Raw genomic sequence first — 21767 nt, forward strand, 5'->3', positions numbered from 1 at the left:
TATTCTTCATGTCTGTGCTAAAAATCTTCTTCTTTTTCTTCTTAAGGGAGTCTAAAGTTTCAATTTATATATACCATCTACAGAATGCCTCAGTAGTTTTAATCTTTTTAAAAAAACTTACTTTTTTGCTTCTTTGTGGAAGACACATCTTCAGCTTCTTCTAGTAGATACAAAAATATGAAAGTAAATAACTTGTACATTCACAGCTATTATACAAATATGTAGGGAACTGAAAAATGCCAAAAAATGCACAGTATGAAAGAAACAGGAGCCACTTGCCCTCCTTAGAATATACTCTAGGTTCTTATTCAGATTCTGTTCAGCCTTTAACTACAAAATTTAGTAGGTAAGATCCAGGAGTAGAAGAGGAGGCAATGAAAGAAAAGAATGGGAAATGTTACAGGCGATTGTTCAGATAGAAACTGGTCCTGATGTTAATGGAGGGCTAGCTGACACCCATTCCTTTCTCAGAAGAGGTTTCTGATGCTCAGAGTTATAATATGGTAAGGATGGAATCTGGCTATGAAACAAACATTTTAGTCAAAATAATTTTAAATTTGTGAGAGACATAAGTTTTAATGATCATCCTTGTCCTGAAAGAATAGCAGCAGGCTAGTATTCTGTATCCTTTCCTTCTCTCACGTGATTCAAGGACTCTTTTGCTTGAGTGACATGCACCATGTGTATATCTAACAAAGGATAATTTGACACTATCCATTTGAACCCCCTTTCCCAGGTTAGAAGTTCTTAACTGGTGTCCACAGATGAACTTTTGCGAGTTTCCTGTAAAACTATGAAATGTTAAGATATGAGTGTGTGTGTGTGTTTCATCTAAAGCAGGTTTTAGATTTCATCAAATTCTAAATGAGTTCAAAAAACTTCCTTCTCAAAGTGTGATCCATGTGCCAGCAGTTTCAGCATCACTTGGGAAACTGATATAAACACAGTTCTTGGTCCTCAACCTCAACTTATTTCATTTTAACAAGATTTCCAAATGATTTGTGTATAAAATTGTTTGAGAAGCTATGGTCTAGAAATTTAAAAAATATATTAAAAGTTATAGTTCTTAATAATTCAATTTTTAAAAAATCTAAAAATTTTAGTATTCAAAAATATCTTAAGATGAGTGTAAATCATTTCATAAGAATCAGAAAACTATTCTCTTGTGTCTTTTCTCAAAGTGCTATTTTCCACACTGTCAATTAATTCCAGACACTGCCACAACACTTATATTTTGATGACAAGAACACCTCTTAGGCAAACTCTTATTGTCCACAGGCAAGTCTTGAAGTAGAACAGCAAATATCTATCATATAACAAGCCAAACTAGGAAGCCAGGAAACCCTTCAGGAAAAAAATGCATTAAATTAAATTAGTTGAAAACCTTACAATACAGATGAGGAAATTTAGTCCTGGAAATACTCGTCTAAGGTCATGTATCTGGTTGTAGCAAATTTTTCTGAGGTTTGAGATCTGTCTTCCTCCCTCCTTTCCTTCCTTCCTTCCTTCCTTCCTTGCTTCCATCTTTCCTCTATGCTATTGTTGCCAGCATAGGCAAGTTATCTTAGTTTTTCTTAATAAACACATCAATCTCATATTTGAACATTTATGTGAACCTCCTGCTGTCAAATAACATCTCCCCAATCCTTGGTGAAACGATAATTTTGAAATGTTGCTATTGTAAGCAGATTGGCCAACTAATTATTCAATAATTACTTGTAAATATATCAGTGTCCACTTAGGCTTCAATATATGTATATGTATATATATATATATATATATATATATATATGTTTTCCAAATAACGTACAAAAACTGTTTGTTTACAAATAAGTCTACCTCTAAACATTGCCTAGGTAAAGCTGAAAACCAGATCAAGAATAGTTAAATAAAACAGACAGAAAAAATATTGCAGACTTAAGAGAAAACTCATAGTGAACTGAAGATAACAATCTTACCTTTAGCTTTCGTTGAAGCTGGTACATCTTCAGAATCTTCTCCTAGAGAGTAAAGAAAGACATATCAATTCATGATCTATTTCTCAGATTTCCCAAAGAGGAAATATTGTATTTAAAGGTTTTTAAGAGCTAGAGGGTCTCTTAATCTATAAACTCAGCATGAAGTGTCTCTATGAATAAGAACTTTGTGACAAATAAGGCAACTTCTCTGACTTGGGCAGAGGGTGGGGAGGAAATAGATGCTGTGCCAGGACTGTGGTCAGCAGGCCAGCGAAGTCTGGCTAGGGCAAGGAGAGCTTGCAGTGACCCTCGCAAACATGCTTGTCCTCCTCTGACTCCTAAAACTGCTTCCCGAAACCAAAATCACTTTTGGAATTTCGGGAATTTGAGGTAAATAAATTCATACACGTATGGCAGATCAAGAGGAAAATCTCTGCCCATGTATTTTATTAGCTGACTGACTTCTGACAATCGTAAAGGCAATGAAAAGGCATTAAAAGCTGAACAAAACTCAAATATATAAATGATGACTCTTCAGGTGCATTAGGTGTATCGCTTGGTCTTTTGTGTAGTCTACTTAAAAGGTACATAGTGGAATAATGCGGGAGTAATTTTAAGTCGGAGATCATTCTAATACAATATAATTAAATGATCTTTAAATTTTTATATCAATTTTTTAGCACTTGTCATGATTGGAAAGAGGGTCATTTTTGTATTGTTTATTCAGATTTTGCATACCAGCTGTCCACAAATACAAAAGGGGTAAAATAAGTTAGTATACAAATTTTCTCTAATAGGGAAGAAATGTGACCTTCAGGAAGAGATGTTACTATGTAAAAGAACAAAATGGGAAAAAGAAACAAAATTGCTAGCATTTTTTATGGTGAATTATTAAAGTTTCAACCTGATTAGTTTTTAAAATATTTAAATACAGGCTTAACTCAATTAAATACTGAATTAAGTGACCTAAAACTGTCCTATCAACAATTATAAATCAGGGAATGATTAAATGATATTTTTAAGTAAAATAATACTTATTTTTTAAAGATATCAGTTCTTAGATGAATCAAGTAATAACTATATTTAATTGTGTAGTCAAAATCTGCTAATTTCTATGAAGGATGTTTACAAAATTAAAATGTTACAAGGTACTTGTACAAGAAATATAGATTTTACTTTTGTAGGTAATAGCACACTTAAAACTAAGGCACCTATTCTCTGGATCTATTTGTTACTCATGGGGAAATAAATACAGATAGAATAACAACCTAAGCTTCCTCTCTTTTGCAAAATCAGTATTCTGAACCAGAGTAAACTAGCTACAGGTGATAAAATCTGGCAAGAACGGAGTCACACGTCAATCACTCAGGCTAACCAGGAGAACAGAGGCACAAGGTAAACTGTAAGCCTAGGGCAATTGCCGTAGACATGCAATCTCTGTGTAAGCAACTTAACAGTAACAGTTTACTGATCTAGGAATACTTCATGCGATTGTCACTACTCAGAATACAAAAAATGGAGAAAAGCACTAAATACGTTTACTCTTGTAACTTGTGCCTTGATTGGGCAAGTGGTGGTTTGGACAAAATACTTGACTCTGAATGGATACAGTCATTATTATAAAAGAAGTATAAAATGTGCCAGGGGAATTTTGAGTGACTTGCTTTTGGCGGAGGGGTAGTTAGAAAGACTATGAAGAAAGACTAGATCCAGCAAAGGACAGAGGATAGTTGAGAAGCACGGTAAACGCTGAGGACGGTAGGAGAACCACATCTGGAAAGGTTGGATAAGATCGTCATGTGCAAGGTGTTTACAGATCAGGCTGAGTTGTCTCTATTTAATGTCACGGCAAATGAAGGTTGTTCAAGAGAGAAATAATATTTTAGATGTACTTAGTAAAAACAAGGCTAGAACATAAGAGAATGGATTCAGAGAAAGAAATTGGGAATGCATTTTAATAGTCAACCTAGAAACCATGATTTCTGCAACTAGGAGTCACTGAAGGAGCTGAGAGTAAATGAGGCTTTCTATGCAGAGTTAAATAGAATTGGGCATGTGTGAGTGAAAGTGATGAATACAATAAGGGATAGCACCATCCACTATTTGAGCTTGGAGGAAGGTAGTGGTGTCATTCCCAGCAAGGAGGGAAACCTAAGAGGCGCTTATTAGCTGGGGATCATGAAAAGTTTCGTTTTCTTTGAGTTCAGTTGTGGTGTTGGCCAGTCATGAAATTGCAAGTGTCTAGAAAGAAGCAAGACAGAGAAGGCAAGATGTCTGGAAAAGTTTAGAATTGATGTGTATTGAGTTAATGGACAAAACTGGGAGAGTTGAGGCATCACTTTCTTTTTTTTTTGGCTGCGTTGGGTCTTCATGGCTGTGCATGGGCTTTCTCTAGTTGTGGAGAGCAGGGGCTAGTCTTCATTGCGGTGCGCGGGCTTCTCATTGTGGTGGCTTCTCTTGTTGCGGAGCATGGGCTCTAGGCGTGCGGGCTTCAGTAGTTGTGGCTCGCGGGCTCTAGAGCGCAGGCTCAGTAGTTGCGGCGCACAGGCTTAGTTGCTCTGTGGCATGTGGGATCTTCCCAGGCTTGAACCCATGTCCCCTGCATTGGCAGGTGGATTCTTAAACACTGCGCCAACAGGGAAGTCCTGAGACAACATCACTTTTAATGATAGCAATAATAGTATTTCCTAACACTTACCACATGCTGGGTCCTATTAAGTAATTTCACATGTATAGCACATTCAATCCCTACAACACCTCTCTGAGGTAGGTGCTCTTATTTTAAATCTCCTGTATAGATAGAGCAGAGAGGGGTTAAGTGCTGCCCAAGGTCATAAACTGAGTGAGTGGCAGGGCTAGAGCATGAATCCCAACTTGCCTGAGTCAGATCCACTTGAATGAGAATTTACATTTATGGCACAAAGAGAGCACCTATAATGTCCCATCAGTTGTACTAAGCACAAATAGTAACACATTTCACCTCCTCAGCAAATCTGTGAGGAGGGCACTATTATTATTCCCATTTTACAGAAGGGATAATTGAAGGATAGAAAGTCAAGGTCCCAGAGCTAGTAAGTGGGGAAATCAGGATTCATACTCAAGCATTTGGGTTCCAGAGACTGTGTTGTTAACCACTATGCCATTCTACCTTTTGAGAATGGCCTTCTAAACTCAGTACTCTCTGATTCCAGAACCTATGCATTATATTGCTCAACAAGTATCTGCCAACATGCTCAGACAGAGTCAAAGTTACACGTGAGCCATGCACTTGTGCAGAGCAGAGATAAAACAGTGTTCCTCTAAGCGTGGCCCTCTGCTCTTCCAACAATCTGTTTTCCTTAAGTGTGGACGAATACACGAGTTACCCTGTTGCCTTTGGAAATGGTAATGACGATGAAGAGGAAAGTATAATATCTGTTCTGTTTGCCTAGCCACTGTAAGTAATGTAGGCAATCATATTCCAAATAATGAAGAATAAAAATGTATTATCTTGAGTTTCAAATTGTAGACTCCATCCTATACTTACATAGAAACTTAGATTCCAAAGGAACCATAAATATCAGGAAATCCAACCGTCCATCTAAAGCAGATGTGTCCACTGTAGCAGAGTCATTGAACAAATGGGAGTTCTTGTCTGTGTGGCTACGATTTTGATCTTCTGAACATGTTGGTATTACGGGCTGGCATTTGTACAGCTCTTTATACTCACTGAATTGGAGCTATAGACACAAGTTTTTAAGAGCTATTAGTTTGGGGAGACCTTCAAGATGGCGGTGGAGTAAGACGTGGAGATCGCCTTCCTCCCCACGAACACATCAGAAATACATCTACATGTGGAACAACTCCTACAGAACACCTATTGAATGCTGGCAGAAGACTTCCTGAAATGCAAGAAACTCCCCACGTACCTGGCTAGGGCAAAAGAAAAAAGAAAAAACAGAGACAAAAGAATAGGGACGGGACCTGCACCAGTGGGAGGGAGCTGTGAAGGAGGAAAGGTTTCCACACACTAGAAGCCCCTTCGCGGGCAGAGACTGCGGGTGGCGGAGGGGGGAAGGTTCGGAGCCGCAGAGGAGAGCGCAGCAACAGGGGTGCGGAGGGCAAAGCAAAGAGATTCCTGCACAGAGGATTGGTGCCAACCAGCACTCACCAGCCCGAGGCTTGTCTGCTCACCCGCCGGGGAGTGCGGGGGCTGGGAGAGGCTCGGGCTTCGGAGGTCGGATCGCAGGGAGAGGACTGGGGCTGGCGGCATGAACACAGCCTAAAGGGGGCTAGTGCACCACAGCTAGCCAGGAGGGAGTCCGGGAAAAACTCTGGAGCTGCCTAAGAGGCAAGAGACCATTGTTTTGGGGTGCTCGAGGAGAGGGGATTAAGAGTGCCGCCTAAACGAGCTCCAGGGACGGTGCAAGCCGTGGCTATCAGCACGGACCCCAGAGACGGGCATGAGACGCTAAGGCCGCTGCTGCCGCCACCAAGAAGCCTGTGTGCGAGCACAGGTCACTATCCACACCTCCTCTCCCAGGAGCCTGTGCAGCCCGCCACTGCCAGGGTCCCGTGATCCAGGGACAACCTCCCCAGGAGAACGCACGGCGCGCCTCAGGCTGGTGCAACGTCACGCCGGCCTCTGCCAACGCAGGCTCGCCCCGCATCCATACTCCTCCCTCCCCCTGCCCAGCCTGAGTGAGCCAGAGACCCCGAAGCAGCTGCTCCTTTAACCCCCTCCTGTCTCAGCGGGAACAGACACCCTCAGGCGACCTACACACAGTGGCGGGGCCAAATCCAAAGCTGAACCCCAGGAGCTGTGCGAACAAAGAAGAGAAAGTGAAATCTCTCCAGCAGTCTCAGAAGCAGAGGATTAAATCTCCACAATCAACTTGCTGTACCCTGCATCTCTGGAATACCGGAATAGACAATGAATCATCCCAAAATTGAGGCGGTGGAATTTGGGAGCAACTGTAGACGTATGTGCATGCTTCTTTGTGTGAGTTTGTCTGTATAGCTTTTCTTTTACCATTTGTCCTAGCGTTCTGTCTGTCTGTCTGTTTCTGGTTTTGCTTTTTTTTTAGTATAGCTTTTAGCACATGTTATCATTGGTGGATTTGTTTTTTGATTTGGTAGCTCTCTTCTTTCTTTCTTTTTTATTTGTTACATTTAAACTTTTAACAATTTTTTAATAACTTTATTATTTTTCTTTCTTTCTTTCCTCCTTCCTCCCTCCCTCCCCCCCTCTTTCCTTCCTTTCTTTCTTTTCTTTTCTTTTCTTTCTTATTTCCTCCCTTTTTTCTGACCTGTGTGGCTGACAGGGTCTTGGTGCTCCAGCCGGGTGTCACGCCTGTGCCTCTGAGGTGGAACAGCCTAGTTCACGACATTGGTCCACCAGACACCTCCCAGCTCCACGTAATATCAAACAGCGAAAGCTCTACCAGAGATCTCCATCTCAACGCTAAGACCCAGCTCCACTCAATGACCAGCAAGCTACAGTGCTGGACACCCTATGCCAAACAACTAGCAAGACAGGATCATAACCCCACCCATTAGCAGAGAGGCTGCCTAAAATCATAATAAGGTCACGAACACCCCAAAACACACCACCTGATGTGGTGCTGCCCACAAGAAAGACAAGATCCAGCCTTATCCACCAGAACACAGGCACTAGTCTCCTCCACCAGGAAGCCTACACAACCCACAGAACCAACCTTACCCACTGGGGGAAGACACCAAAACAATGGGAACTATAAACCTGCAGCCTGTGAAAAGGAAACCCCAAACACAGTAAGTTATGCAAAATGAGAAGACAGAGAAAAACACAGCAGATGAAGGAGCAAGGTAAAACCCCGGCAGACCAAACAAATGAAGAGGAAATAAGCAGTCTACCTGAAAAAGAATTCAGAGTAACGATAGTAAAGATGATACAAAATCTTGGAAAAAGAATGGAGAAAACACAAGAGACGTTTAACAAGGATCTAGAAGAACTAAAGTGCAAACAAACAATGATGAACAACACAATAAATAAAATTAAAAATTCTCAAGAAGGAATCAATAGCAGAATAACTGAGACAGAAGAATGGATAAGTGACCTGGAAGAAAAAGTAGTGGAAATAACTACTGCAGAGCAGAATAAAGAAAAAAGAATGAAAAGAACTGAGGACAGTCTAGGAGACCTCTGGGACAACATTAAATGCACCAACATTCTAATGATAGGGGTCCCAGAAGAAGCAGAGTATAAGAAAGGGACTGAGAAAATATTTGAAGAGATTATAGTTGAAAACTTCCCTAATATGAGAAAGGAAATAGTTAATCAAGTCAAGGAAGCACAGAGAGTCCCATACAGGATAAATCCAAGGAGAAACAGGACAACACACATATTAATCAAATTATCAAAAATTAAATACAAAGAAAAAATATTAAAAGCAGCAAGGGAAAAACAACAAATAACACAAAAGGGAATCCTCATAAGGTTAACAGCTGATCTTTCAACAGAAACCTTGCAAGCCAGAAGGGAGTGGCAGGACATATTTAAAGTGATGAAGGAGAAAAACCTACAACCAAAATTACTCTACCCAGGAAGGATCTCATTCAGATTTGATGGAGAAATTAAAACCTTTACAGACAAGCAAAAGCTAAGAGAATTTAGCACCACCAAACCAGCTTTAAAACAAATGCTAAAGGAACTTCTCTGGGCAGGAAACACAAGAGAAGGAAAAGGCCTACAATAACAAACCCAAAACAATTAAGAAAATGGTAATAGCAACATACATATCGGTAACTACCTTAAATGTAAACGGACTAAATGCTCCAACCAAAAGACATAGACCAGCTGAATGGATACAAAAACAAGACCCATATATATGCTGTCTACAAGAGACCCACTTCACACCTACGGACACATACAGACTGAAAGTGAGGGGATGGAAAAAGATATTCCATGCAAATGGAAATCAAAAGAAAGCTGGAGCAGCAATTCTCATATCAGCCAAAATAGACTTTAAAACAAAGAGTATTACAAGAGACAAAGAGGGACACTACAGAATGATCAAGGGATCAATCCAACAAGAAGATATAACAATTGTAAATATTTATGCACCCAACATAGGAGCACATCAATACATAAGGCAAATGCGAACAGCCATAAAAGGGGAAATCGATAGTAACACAACCATAGTAGGGGACTTTAACACCCCACTTTCACCAATGGACAGATCATCCAAAATGAAAATAAATAAGGAAACACAAGCTTTAAATGATACATTAAACTACATGGACTCAATTGATATTTATAGGACATTCCATCCAAAAACAACAGCATACACATTCTTCTCAAGTGCTCATGGAACATTCTCCAGGATAGATCATATCTTGGGTCACAAATCAACCCTTGGTAAATTTACGAAAATTGAAATCGTATCAAGTATCTTTTCTGACCACAGTGCTATGAGACTACATATCAATTACAGGAAAAAAAATCTGTAAAAAAATACAAACAGATGAAGGCTAAACCATACACTACTAAATAATCAAGAGATCACTGAAGAAATCAAAGACGAAATCAAAAAATATCTAGAAAAAAAGGATGAAAACACGACGACCCAAAACCAATGGGATGCAGCAAAGCAGTTCTAAGAGGGAAGTTTACAGCAATACAATCCTACATTAAGAAAGAAGAAACATCTCAAATAAAGAACCTAAACTTACACCTAAAGCAATTAGAGAAAGAAGAAACAAAAAAAAACTCCCAAAGTTAGCAGAAGGAAAGAAATCATAAAGAACAGATCAGAAATTAATGAAAAAGAAATGAAAGAAACTATAGCAAAGATCAATAAAACTAAAAGCTGGTTCTTTGAGAACATAAACAAAATTGATAAACCATTAGCCAGACTCATCAAGAAAAACAAAGAGAAGACTGAAATCAATAGAATTAGAAATGAAAAACGAGAAGTAACAATTGACAGTGCAGAAATACAAAGGATCATGAGAGATTACTACAAGCAACTATATGCCAATAAAATGGACAACCAGGAAGAAATGGACAAATTCTTAGAAATGCACAAACTTCCGCGACTGAACCAAGAAGAAATAGAAAATATGAACAGACCAATCACAAGCACTGAAATTGAAACTGTGATTTAAAATCTTCCAACAAACAAAAGCCCATGACCAGATGGCTTCACAGGCAAATTCTATCAAACATTTAGAGAAAAGCTAACACCTATCCTTCTCAAACTCTTCCAAAATATAGCAAAGGTAGGAACACTCCTAAACTCATTCTATGAGGCCACGATCACCCTGATACCAAAACCACAAAGATGTCACAAGGAAAGAAAACTACAGACCAATATCACTGATGGACACAGATGCAAAAATCCTCAACAAAATACTAGCAAATAGAATCCAGCAGCACATTAAAAGGATCATACACCATGATCAAGTGGGATTTATCCCAGGAATGCAAGGATTCTTCAATATATGCAAATCAATCAATGTGATACACCATATTAACAAATCAAGGAGAAAAACCATATGATCATCTCAAAAGATGCAGAGAAAGCTTTCGACAAACTTCAACACCCATTTATGATAAAAACCCTCCAGAAAGTAGGCATAGAGGGAACTTTCCTCAACATAATAAAGGCCATATATGACAAAGCCACAGCCAACATCGTCCTCAATGGTGAAAAACTTAAAGCATTTCCACTAATATCAGGAACAAGACAAAGTTTCCCACTCTCACTAGTATTATTCAACATAGTTTTGTAAGTTTTAGCCACAGCAATCAGAGAAGAAAAAGAAATAAGAGGAATCCAAATTGGAAAAGAGGAAGTAAAGCTGTCACTGTTTGCAGATGACATGATACTATACATAGAGAATCCTAAAGATGCTACCAGAAAACTACTAGAGCTAATCAATGAATTTGGTCAAGTAGCACAATCGAAAATTAATGCACAGAAATCTCTTGCATTCCTATACACTAATGATGAAATATCTGAACGTGAGATTAAGAAAACACTCCCATTTACCACTGCAACAGAAAGAATAAAATATCTAGGAATAAACCTACCTCAGAAGACAAAAGACGTTTATGCAGAAATTTATGACACTGATGAAAGAAAGTAAAGATGATACGAATAGATGGAGAGATATACCATGTTCTTGGATTGGAAGAATCAACATTGTGAAAATGACTCTACTACCCAAAGCAATCTACAGATTCAATGCAATTCCTACCAAACTACCACTGGAATTTTTCACAGAACTAGAACAAAAAATTTCACAATTTGTATGGAAACACAAAAGACCCCGAATAGCCAAAGCAATCTTGAGAAAGAAAAATGGAGCTGGAAGAATCAGGCTCCCTGACTTCAGACTATATTACAAAGCTACAGTAATCAAGACAGTATTGTACTGGCACAAAAACAGAAATATAGCTCAATGGAACAGGATAGAAAGCCCAGAGATAAACCCACGCACCTATGGTCACCTTATCTTCGATAAAGGAGGCAAGAATATACAATGGAGAAAGACAGCCTTTTCAATAAGTGGTGCTGGGAAAACAGGACAGCTACATGTAAAAGAATGAAATTAGAACACTCCCTAAAACCATACACAAAAATAAACTCACAATGGATTAAAGACCTAAATGTAAGGCCAGACACTCTAATAGTCTTAGGGGAAAACACAGGCAGAACACCCTATGACATAAATCACAGCAAGATCCTTTTTGACCCACCTCCTAGAGAAATGGAAATAAAAACAAAAATAAACAAATGCAACCTAATGAAATTTCAAAGCTTTTGCACAGCAAAGGAAACCATAAACAAGACGAAAAGACAACCCTCAGAATGGGAGAAAATATTTACAAGTGAAGCAACTGACAAAGGATTAATCTCCAATATTTACAAGCAGCTCATGCAGCTCAATGTCAAAAAAAACAAAAAACCCAATCCAAAAGTGGCAGAACACCTAAATAGGCCTTTCTCCAAAGAAGATATACAAATTGCCAACAAACACATGGAAGAATGCTCAACATCATTAATCATTAGAGAAATGCAAATCAATACAAAATGAGATATCGTCTCACACCAGTCAGAATGGCCATCATCAAAAAATCTACGAACAATAAATGCTGGAGAGGGTGTGGAGAAAAGGGAACCCTCTTGCACTGTTGGTGGGAATGTAAATTGATACAGCCACTATGGAGAACAGTATGGAGGTTCCTTGAAAAACTGAAAATAGAACTACCATACGACCCAGCTATCCCACTACTGGGCATATACCCTGAGAAAACCATAATTCAAAAAGAATCGTGGGCTTCCCTGGTGGCGCAGTGGTTGGAAGTCCGCCTGCCAGTGCAGGGGATGCGGGTTCGTGCCCCGGTCCAGGAGGATCCCACATGCCACAGAGCGGCTGGGCCTGTGAGCCACGGCCGCTTAAGCCTGCGCGTCCAGAGCCTGTGCTCCGCAATGGGAGAGGCCACAGCAGTGAGAGGCCCGTGTACCGCAAAATAAATAAATAAAAAGAGTCGTGTACCAAAATATTCATTGCAGCTCTATTTACAATAGCCAGGACATGGAAGCAACCTAAGTGTCCATCAACAGATGAATGGATAAAGAAGATGTGGTACATATGTACAATGGAATATTACTCAGCCATAAAGAGAAACAAAAGTGAGTTATTTGTAGTGAGGTGGATGGACTAGAGTCTGTCATACAGAGTGAAGTAAGTCAGAAAGAGAAAAACAAGTACCGTATGCTAACTCATATATATCGAATCTAAAAAGAAAAAATAGTGGTCATGAAGAACCTAGGGACAAGACAGGAATGAAGACACAGACCTATTAGAGAATGGACTTGAGGATATGGGGAGGGGGAAGGGTAAGCTGGGACAAAGTGAGAGAGTGGCATGGACATATATACACTACCAAACGTGAAGTGGATGGCTGGTGGGAAGCAGCCGCATAGCACAGGGAGATCAGGTTGGTGCTTTGTGACCTCCTAGAGGGGTGGATTAAGGAGGGTGGGAGGGAGGGAGACGCAAGAAGGAAGAGATATGGGAACATGTAAAGAAAGAAAAATTTAAAAAAATTAAAAAGAGCACTATTTCTGGAAATTGTTAGGGTTAATTTTCAGATTTCATGGAATTAAAGACTGAAGGGGTGCTGAAGAATTGGTGGGAAACTTAGTTCAGAAGTGTGGGTATAAATGGAAGCAGAACCAAAGCACAAGAGCTTCAGTAATTGAAATGGTAAGAGACATTTTATACAAGGGAATCATCTGAAGATATTTGTCAGCAGGGGGAAGAGGATCTCTTAGAGTGAGAACTGAAGATGTGGGATTGAGGGAGCAGGGGAAGCAAGAAAGGATGGAGTCAAGGAGGAACATGGAGTGATAAATCTTGGGAGAAGCAATGCTTCTTCACCTGAGCATGAGAGGGTAGTGGTGGGTAAAAAAGGGAAAAGATTAAAAGAGATTGTAATTTGGAGAGAAGGACAATTTTAAAGAATCCACATTGATAGCATAGACTGTTAAATTTATTTTTCTTATTTTTACAGATAACACTTTCCTGTGTAGTGCCCAGTTTGCTCTGCATTCTCTTAGCAAACAGGATAAATAAATAAAAACTACCTAAATAATGCATGTGTATGTACCAGCAGTTACTGCATGTTTATTTCTACTGGCAGTCTATTCTGATTTGTGCAGAGTTTCAGGAAGTACTCATAGGTAAGCATCTAGGATCCTTAGGCACAGACACAAAAGTAACTTAGCCTGGATTTTTGTATTCTTCCTCACTCTTCTTACTTTATCTAATTCACAGCATCATCTTGTGTCTGCAGAAATATTGAAAGCTCCAAATTATTTTCTCAGCTGATTTTTTGATAGATTATCTGTAAATAGCCTGATAGAATATTATAGTCTAAGAGTTTATGTTTTTTCAAGACATCCTAAGAATCTATAGTAGTTCAAGGCAACACTTGACAGCTAGTCTATTTTAGCTGTCAGGTGTGAAATGCTCCTTCTATACATTCTATTATTTAAAATGATCATGAGTTTTAAAGAAAATTAACTGCTACACTGAGCAATCTCCACAGATTCTTGGAATTGCCCGCAGGGAGTAATAAAGTATGCAGAAACAATTCACATTTGGACTTTTGCACACAGTGAAGCCAAGGGTATTCAATGAAGTATGCAATCCTTTCTGAGTGTCTGTCCCGTCACTCTAGGGATAAGACACAACTGTTTTGAGGGTAATGTCAGAACAACTTACCATCACCAGTAAATGAACGTGGCCACATTGCTGGTACCCGAAGACTAATAATGGACAGTGACAAACATTTCACCAACTATGCCTTATACACAGACTTTCTCTGGGATCTAGAAGGTGTGATCACAGGGGATGAGCACTGCAGCTAGTGCCTATTTAGAAGGCTTCGGCCAAAAGTAAGTGCGCCATTATTTTTTCTCCTGGAACAAAATCTCCATGAATTTAAGCACCCATTTTCTAAAAAAGTAGGATTGTTTTAAGTTCACCCCAAAATAAGTGAGATTTTTAAATTATTATTTTATCTCATTGTTTCATCCATTTTGACACAAAATCTTATAAGCAAAGCCTATCTCTAACAAGGGAAGTAACCTATTTTCATCATTATCATCATCATCCTCACAGATAGCAATTAATGATCACTTACTATGCACCAGTCACTTATGCACTCTTTTTTATCTTACTTCATCTTCCCCAAATTTCAATTAGGTAATTTTATTATCACTATTCACATTGAAAAAAATAAGACTACTAAGCACAAAGATGTTAAGCAATTTACCCAAGCTTTTAAGTCATGATGGGAACCCAGTCCATCTGAAATCAGTTTCCCTGTTATCAGCCACTACCCTGTGAGGACTTTCGTAATTCTACCATGTATTCATTGCTAATTTGTTTTTAACAAAAACTACACTGATGTTAGTATCCATCAACATTCCATTGCAGCAAGTGATATCCAATAAGATTCCATTTCACCAAGGGGCCTCCAATAAAAAAGGGAGTCAATCATTTTATCCTGAATTAAGTTTTCATATATATACCACAAGAAGGCATGTTTTCCTTTTTCAAAGGTTTGTGTCTTTATGTATTAACTGAGGATGAGGATGGTTTGGTTTGAAAGAAGATTAAATTGAGGATTCTATGATTAAGATTGTCTAAAGTTTTAATAACAAATTTAATTTTATACAGCTGTTTGGAACGAGGCTATCAGATATTTTACTTTTTAATTTAGAAAAGTAAGGCATGAACCTTGGTTAAAACAAGATTTGTGGGGCTTCCCTGGTGGCGCAGTGGTTGAGGGTCCGCCTGCCGACGCAGGGGACGCGGGTTCGTGCCCCAGTCCGGGAGGATCCCACATGCCGCGGAGCGGCTGGGCCCGTGGGCCATGGACACTGAGCCTGCGCGTCCGGAGCCTGTGCTCCGCAGTGGGAGGGGCCACAACGGTGAGAGGCCCGTGTACCGCAAAAAAAAACCAAAAAACAAAAAAGATTTGTGGGTGACATTAAAAAAACTCTTAGGCACTATTACTTCTGATACTATGGTAGACAATAACGACAACTACAAAATCACATCTTTTGTTGTAGTGCTGCATTCAGAGGAAGTAAAGGAATCTCCAAACAGAATCCTCCCTCCTGCTCCAGGAAGGGGACAAAACCCTGCTGATACACGAAAAGTGAAGTCATCCTGAGGACAAGTGATTATATTAAAACTGGAACACAAAAACTAAGTGTACAAGGAGCAAAGTGGGGGTGCAGGGGCTAAGCGCCCTTATTAGGTCAGAGACAGTGGGATGAACATATGACTGTCCCAGGGGCTCCTGAGAAGACAGCAGTTTTCAGATCTCCTCCAAATCCCACCATAAAAACAGATAGCAAAGGCCATGGACAATATTTATTACAAAATGGAGTGAACCCTAAAGTACTTGTGAATGGGGACAACTGGCCAGTCAAACACCCACCAGGTATCAGTGTTTGCAGAAGAGGAAGCAGGAAGAAACAATGGGGATTCTGAGATACCTGAAAATAGGGAACCCTACTAGAGCCAACAGATATTTTCTGAAAAGTGAGTCAGAACAACTTGAGATCATCAGTTGAAACTGGGAGGGACTTTGCCCAGTCATTAGCAGGTGAGCATAAAGTGTTCACCATGAGGTCTGAGTGCTGATGCCGTCAGGTACCCTATGACCTTGAGAAACTGATGAGCCAGTGTTGACTTTCAAGGCAGGACCCCTCAAATGGTAAGAAGCTGCTAGGAGTGGAATAAAAGTTGAGCAGGACAGGGACAATAGAGACAAAGAAAGATAAGGTCAGATAAAAATGAGGGAAAGAAAAATAAATAGGACCTCATAATCAAAGTCCCAAACACAAAAAGACCATCATGAGTAACAGTCTGAAAAAAGCAACAAACAACAAATTTATATCACAAAGTACTTCAAATACTGAGATTTTCTAATTCAAAATTTAATATATATGAAATGTTTTAAGAAATAGAATATAAATTTATAAGGACAAGCAATAGGAGATTGTGAAAATAACAAATAAGATTTGAAAAGTAATTTATAATAAAAATATAACATATAAAAGCTCATTGGATTAGTTAAAATAATATAGAGCTCAAGATATAATTAGTGAATATATATATTAGAACTGATTAAATTCTAATCAGAATAAATATGGCATCGAGACACAAGGAGATGAAAAATCTGAAAGAGATGTTAAGAGAGAACAAATAATATACATACATAACAGATTCCTAATCAGCAGTAGGAAATAAATTAAGACACCATATTTGAAGAAATAATGGCTATGAATCCCCCACATTGGTAAAAGAAAAAAAAATTGTGTCCTGGAAGCACTTCACAATAAAAAAAAGCTCTTGTTCCAATAAACTACAGTGAAACTGTAGCAGATAAAAGGCAAAGAGAAAATATATTTAAAGAAGCCAACTCTGTTTACAATAGCCCGGAGATGGAAACAACCTAAGTGTCCATCATCGGATGAATAGATAAAGAAGATGTGGCACATATATACAATGGAATATTACTCAGCCATAAAAAGAAACGAAATTGAGCTATTTGTAATGAGGTGGATGGACCTAGAGTCTGTCATACAGAGTGAAGTAAGTCAGAAAGAGAAAGACAAATACCGTATGCTAACACATATATATGGAATTTAAGAAAAAAAATGTCATGAAGAACCTAGGGGTAAGACAGGAATAAAGACACAGACCTACTAGAGAATGGACTTGAGGAAATGCAGAGGGGGAAGGGTAAGCTGTGACAAAACGAGAGAGTGGCATGGACATATATACACTACCAAACGTAAAATAGATAGCTAGTGGGAAGCAGCCGCATAGCACAGGGAGATCAGCTTTGTGGTTTGTGACCACCTAGAGGGGTGGGATAGGGAGGGTGGGAGGGAGGGAGACGCAAGAGGGAAGAGATATGGGAACATATGTATATGTATAACTGATTCACTTTGTTATAAAGCAGAAACTAACACACCATTGTAAAGCAATTATACTCCAATAAAGATGTAAAAAAAAATTCTGATAAAATACTAACCAAAAGAAATCTGGAATAATTATAATATCAGACATACTACACTTAAAAAAAGATCCCTATAAGGAATACAGAAGTTATCATATAAAGATGAATGTTCAGTTCACCGGAAAGATATAATTAAACTAGTATAAAACTTACAAAACAGTTCTTAACATAAAAATTGAAAAAACTATAGGCATAAGCTGATAACTTTCCATCATAGTAGGGGATTTCAATACAGTTTATTCAACTATTGATACTTCAAATATTCAAAAAATTAATGAAGATACAGAGTATCTTCACACACAAACTTGACTCAACGGATATAGAATTGTGCTTCCAACTATTAGAAAATGCACATTATTCTCAATAATATATGGAATATTTACTAAAGCAGACAATATATTAGTTCATAAGATAAGAGCTCAACACATTTCAAAGAATACACCATTTTCTCTGACCAATACACAATTAAGTTAGAAGTTGATTAAAAGAGGATTATCTTTATAATTCCCATAGGTTTGGAAATTTTAAAGTATTTAAAATTCTAAAACTTCCATGTAATATAATAATTAAAAAATTACAATGGAATTAAAGAATGCTTAAAACTGAATGATAATACTATATATATACAAGCTTGGGAGATGCTGTTGAAGTAGCACTTAAAGGAAAATTTATTGCTTGCCATATGTGTAGAAAGGGTAGAGACTAATAAAATAAGCATACATATTAAGATGTTTAAAAATGAACACAAAAATCTTAAATAAATCAGAATCAAAGCAAATATACATTAATAGTAGAATAGATTAAAATGTATTTATTCACAAAGTACTATACTCTACAGCAGTGAAAATGAATGAACTATAACTACACAGAAACAATGATGAATCTGAGAAGCATAACATTAAGTAAAAAATCTCAGAATATGTCTTATAATATGAAATATATATGAACCGGTGATAAAATTAAGAAAAAAAATCAAAAGAATTGAAAAAAACACACCAAAATTCAGTGTTTTAGTTACCTCTGCCAGGAATCAAGAGATGGGATGGGGAGAGTCCAAAGGTAGAGTCACATTATTTTTAGTGTCTAGTTTTTAAATATACACATATATGTTATTTTGTTTATGTACAATATCAAATAATAAAATACTTTTAAAGAACAAACACTCATGGAACAATTTGAGTTTGTGGAGGAGAAAAGTAAATTCAAATTCTAACATTAATCTGTATGCAAAGTTAAATTACAGAAAAGGATAATCATCTCTCTTGTTAAATCTTCATTTCCTGAGGAATTATTTTAGAAATGGGAAGGTCCTTTTTTTTCTCTTTCTGTTTTTAAGTATATAATCAATCTCTTGGCTTAAACAATGAAAAAGGCAATTATAAAAATAATAATTTATTTAAATCAATGAAGATGTCTTTTTAAAAAAATGGTCAAACAATTTTTATAGACCACAGGGAGAGATTTAATAGTCTTAAAATTTAAGTGTCTGCAATTTAGTTTATTTGGGGGAAAATATTTTGGTCAACATTAGGCAAATCAATTCAATATATAACTGGCATGATTAACACTATTTAAACTAATTTTTAAAACTAAGCAAATAATGTTTCAAGACTTTTTCTACAGCTGCATCTTAATCAGACTATTACGTTTTCTCATGCACTGCTAGAAATGTGACTGGCATATGTTGTGTAGTAACAAAATTGATTCAATTATTTGAAAGTTAAAGTGTTGATATGCCACCATTAGTTAATTGCATATTATTTTTTATTAGCAACTTAAGTAGCCTGAGATAACATAAATAATATGATTTAGTCATGAATTAACTCTTATGGGACTTTTAGGTTGGATTTGATCTCTTTAGAAAAGATCATTATTTTAATTGTTTATAAAAGGAAATTACAGATAATATCAACATAAAGCAAAGCATACCCTTCCTGTGTTTAAGAATTTAAGAGAATTCATTCTTTTTGCCACTAGGTTATCATTTTATAATTCACTGACTCATTAATAGTTTCATGATTGTCTGAAAAAGTGAAATCTTCTTTCAAATGGCAAGAACATGCTTATTAGGAAATTCTGGCTTTCTAAAATTCTTAAAAAGTTTCACTCCTTGGACATACAATCAGTAAAAAACAGGTTACACTTTTTTTGTTGTTTTTTGTTTTTGCGGTACGCGGGCCTCTCACTGTTGTGGCCTCTCCCGTTGCGAAGCACAGGCTCTGGACACGCAGGCTCAGTGGCCATGGCTCACGGGCCCAGCCGCTCCGCGGCATGTGGGATCTTCCCGGACCGGGGCACGAACCCGTAACCCCTCCATCGGCAGGCGAACTCTCAACCACTGCGCCACCAGGGAAGCCCAGGTTACGCTTTTATTAATGACAGGTGGTATACTTCGGTTATGTTTAATTATAATCTTTTAAAAGAAGTCCTTAACCTAAGATATACCAAACATGTAAATTAGGAAAAAGACTATTAGCCTTTACATCCATAGACATTTTAATTTTACCTGTGCTTATTTAAATTTTCAAATTTCCAAGGTAGCTGAATTTGATATCTAAAATATCCATCATACTTTAATATTGATGCAAATTACTTATTAATTTACCATATTTATACAAGAAAAAAATGCAGAACCAAAAAAAATGAATGAGCATTTTAAAAGTTAGAAAGTATTAAAAAACAAATTGCAAATGTAAGCTACAAGGAAGTTGTCTAAAACATGGAAATCCTGACTAGTTCTCTGCTGGGTTTGTTCGAAATTTTATTAAAAAGTAATTAATTTCTATAACAGATTAAATTTATCAGTATAGCCTTAAAAAGTTAAATTCATTATTTTAATAGCAAAATTAGATCTCAGGGAATTTATAATGATCCAAACCTGTCTATGCAGATAATTTTGGTGAGGTGCTAACAGTAAAATCCTCACTATTTACTATCAGAGAAAAATATTACAGAAAAAGATGTCAAAGTTAAATTTCAGCACAGAATCATCTCAAGAAATGTTCTTACTACATCACTCGTTTTAAAATACTCATTTTGAGGGGCAAGCCAACCTAGCTTTACTTAAATGTTGACTATTAGATACTAAGAACAAAAGAACTATGGATTCCTATAAAATCTTTTTCCTTGATACCCCATCACCCACTACGATAAATATATTGTCAGTGTCACAGCTACGTCAAGAGCCTTGAAAATCTTCTAGGTGCAAACCTTCCCTTGGCACCATTTGCTTTTTAATAATGTATTTTCTCATTTCTTTGTTTTATTTCATGTATTCCCTTTGGGCAAGTTCCTGGGGAATGATGTTTTAGGATGTACAAGGGTTTTTTTTTTCAAAGAAAAAGTTTTCCAAAGACTTAAAATATTAATATCAATAAGAAATGGTTGCACTGTTTAAAATTCAAAAATATGAATATTTCTTTTGCTTTTAATTTTTAAGGTAATAGATCTTAAATATAATACAATCTCATGCCTCTTGATGTCTTCCTGCAAACTCCATGGAAAGGTAATTATTCATTATATATTTACCATATATACAAAGAAAAAATATAGAATGAAAATTAAATGACTATTTAGAAATAAAAAAGCTACATCCTTTGAAAAAGTAAATTCTACAAAAACAGGCATTGATTAATCCATAATAGTCTGTGAATCATGAAAAATTTGATTTTGCAATGTAATTTTCACTGATGTAATAGAGAAATGTTATTGCATTGCTGATTCTTTTTTATCCCTATAATAAAACTCTAGGTATTTGAGAATCCAGTCCCATGGGATGGTTTCAAGAATCTCAATCAGAGCAAGCCACGAGAATTCAGAATGAGATACTGCCCCTCTCTTTTACATCAGTCTTTTCCCACATATTAACCACCTCACCCACCCCCACCAAAAAATCTGGTAATGAATTACATTCTCTGTGCATTCAGCACCAAAGCAGAAAAAATGACCTATCAGAGGTGGAGGACCTGGTCCTGTTCAGAAGACAAGAGATACAGGCACTAGAGTAGAGAATGTGGTTGGAAGGAAGCAATAGGCTCAAAGCAGGAACTATTTCTTGAGCCTCCTTTAGCTAAAGACAATAAGTAACTGAAAAATAAATAAGAAGTCTGACAAAAGAAAAATTATATAATGTTGGAAAAGGTTCAGGAAAAGAACAATGGTTCTTTAGTTTAAATGATCTTTAGTATGTTCGATTTAATAAGTACCTGAGGCAGTTTTTGATAGTTGCCTCT

At 37.4% G+C, this 21767-nt stretch overlaps 1 protein-coding gene across 1 annotated transcript in view; it reads right to left on the bottom strand.

Moving 5' to 3' along the window:
- TRDN (triadin) overlaps window positions 1–21767 on the bottom strand; it is a 372178-nt gene that overhangs the window by 3352 nt on the left and 347059 nt on the right. The window contains exons 37-38 of the mRNA XM_079939170.1: window positions 1959–2000; window positions 122–160 (exon numbers count right to left, since the gene is read on the bottom strand). Of these exons, the coding sequence (XP_079795296.1) occupies window positions 122–160; window positions 1959–2000 (81 nt within the window). The remainder of the gene's footprint in view (window positions 1–121; window positions 161–1958; window positions 2001–21767) is intronic.

This window comes from Stenella coeruleoalba, assembly GCF_951394435.1.
Source record: "Stenella coeruleoalba genome assembly, chromosome: 12".
In the NCBI taxonomy this organism is placed as follows: Eukaryota; Metazoa; Chordata; class Mammalia; order Artiodactyla; family Delphinidae; genus Stenella; species Stenella coeruleoalba.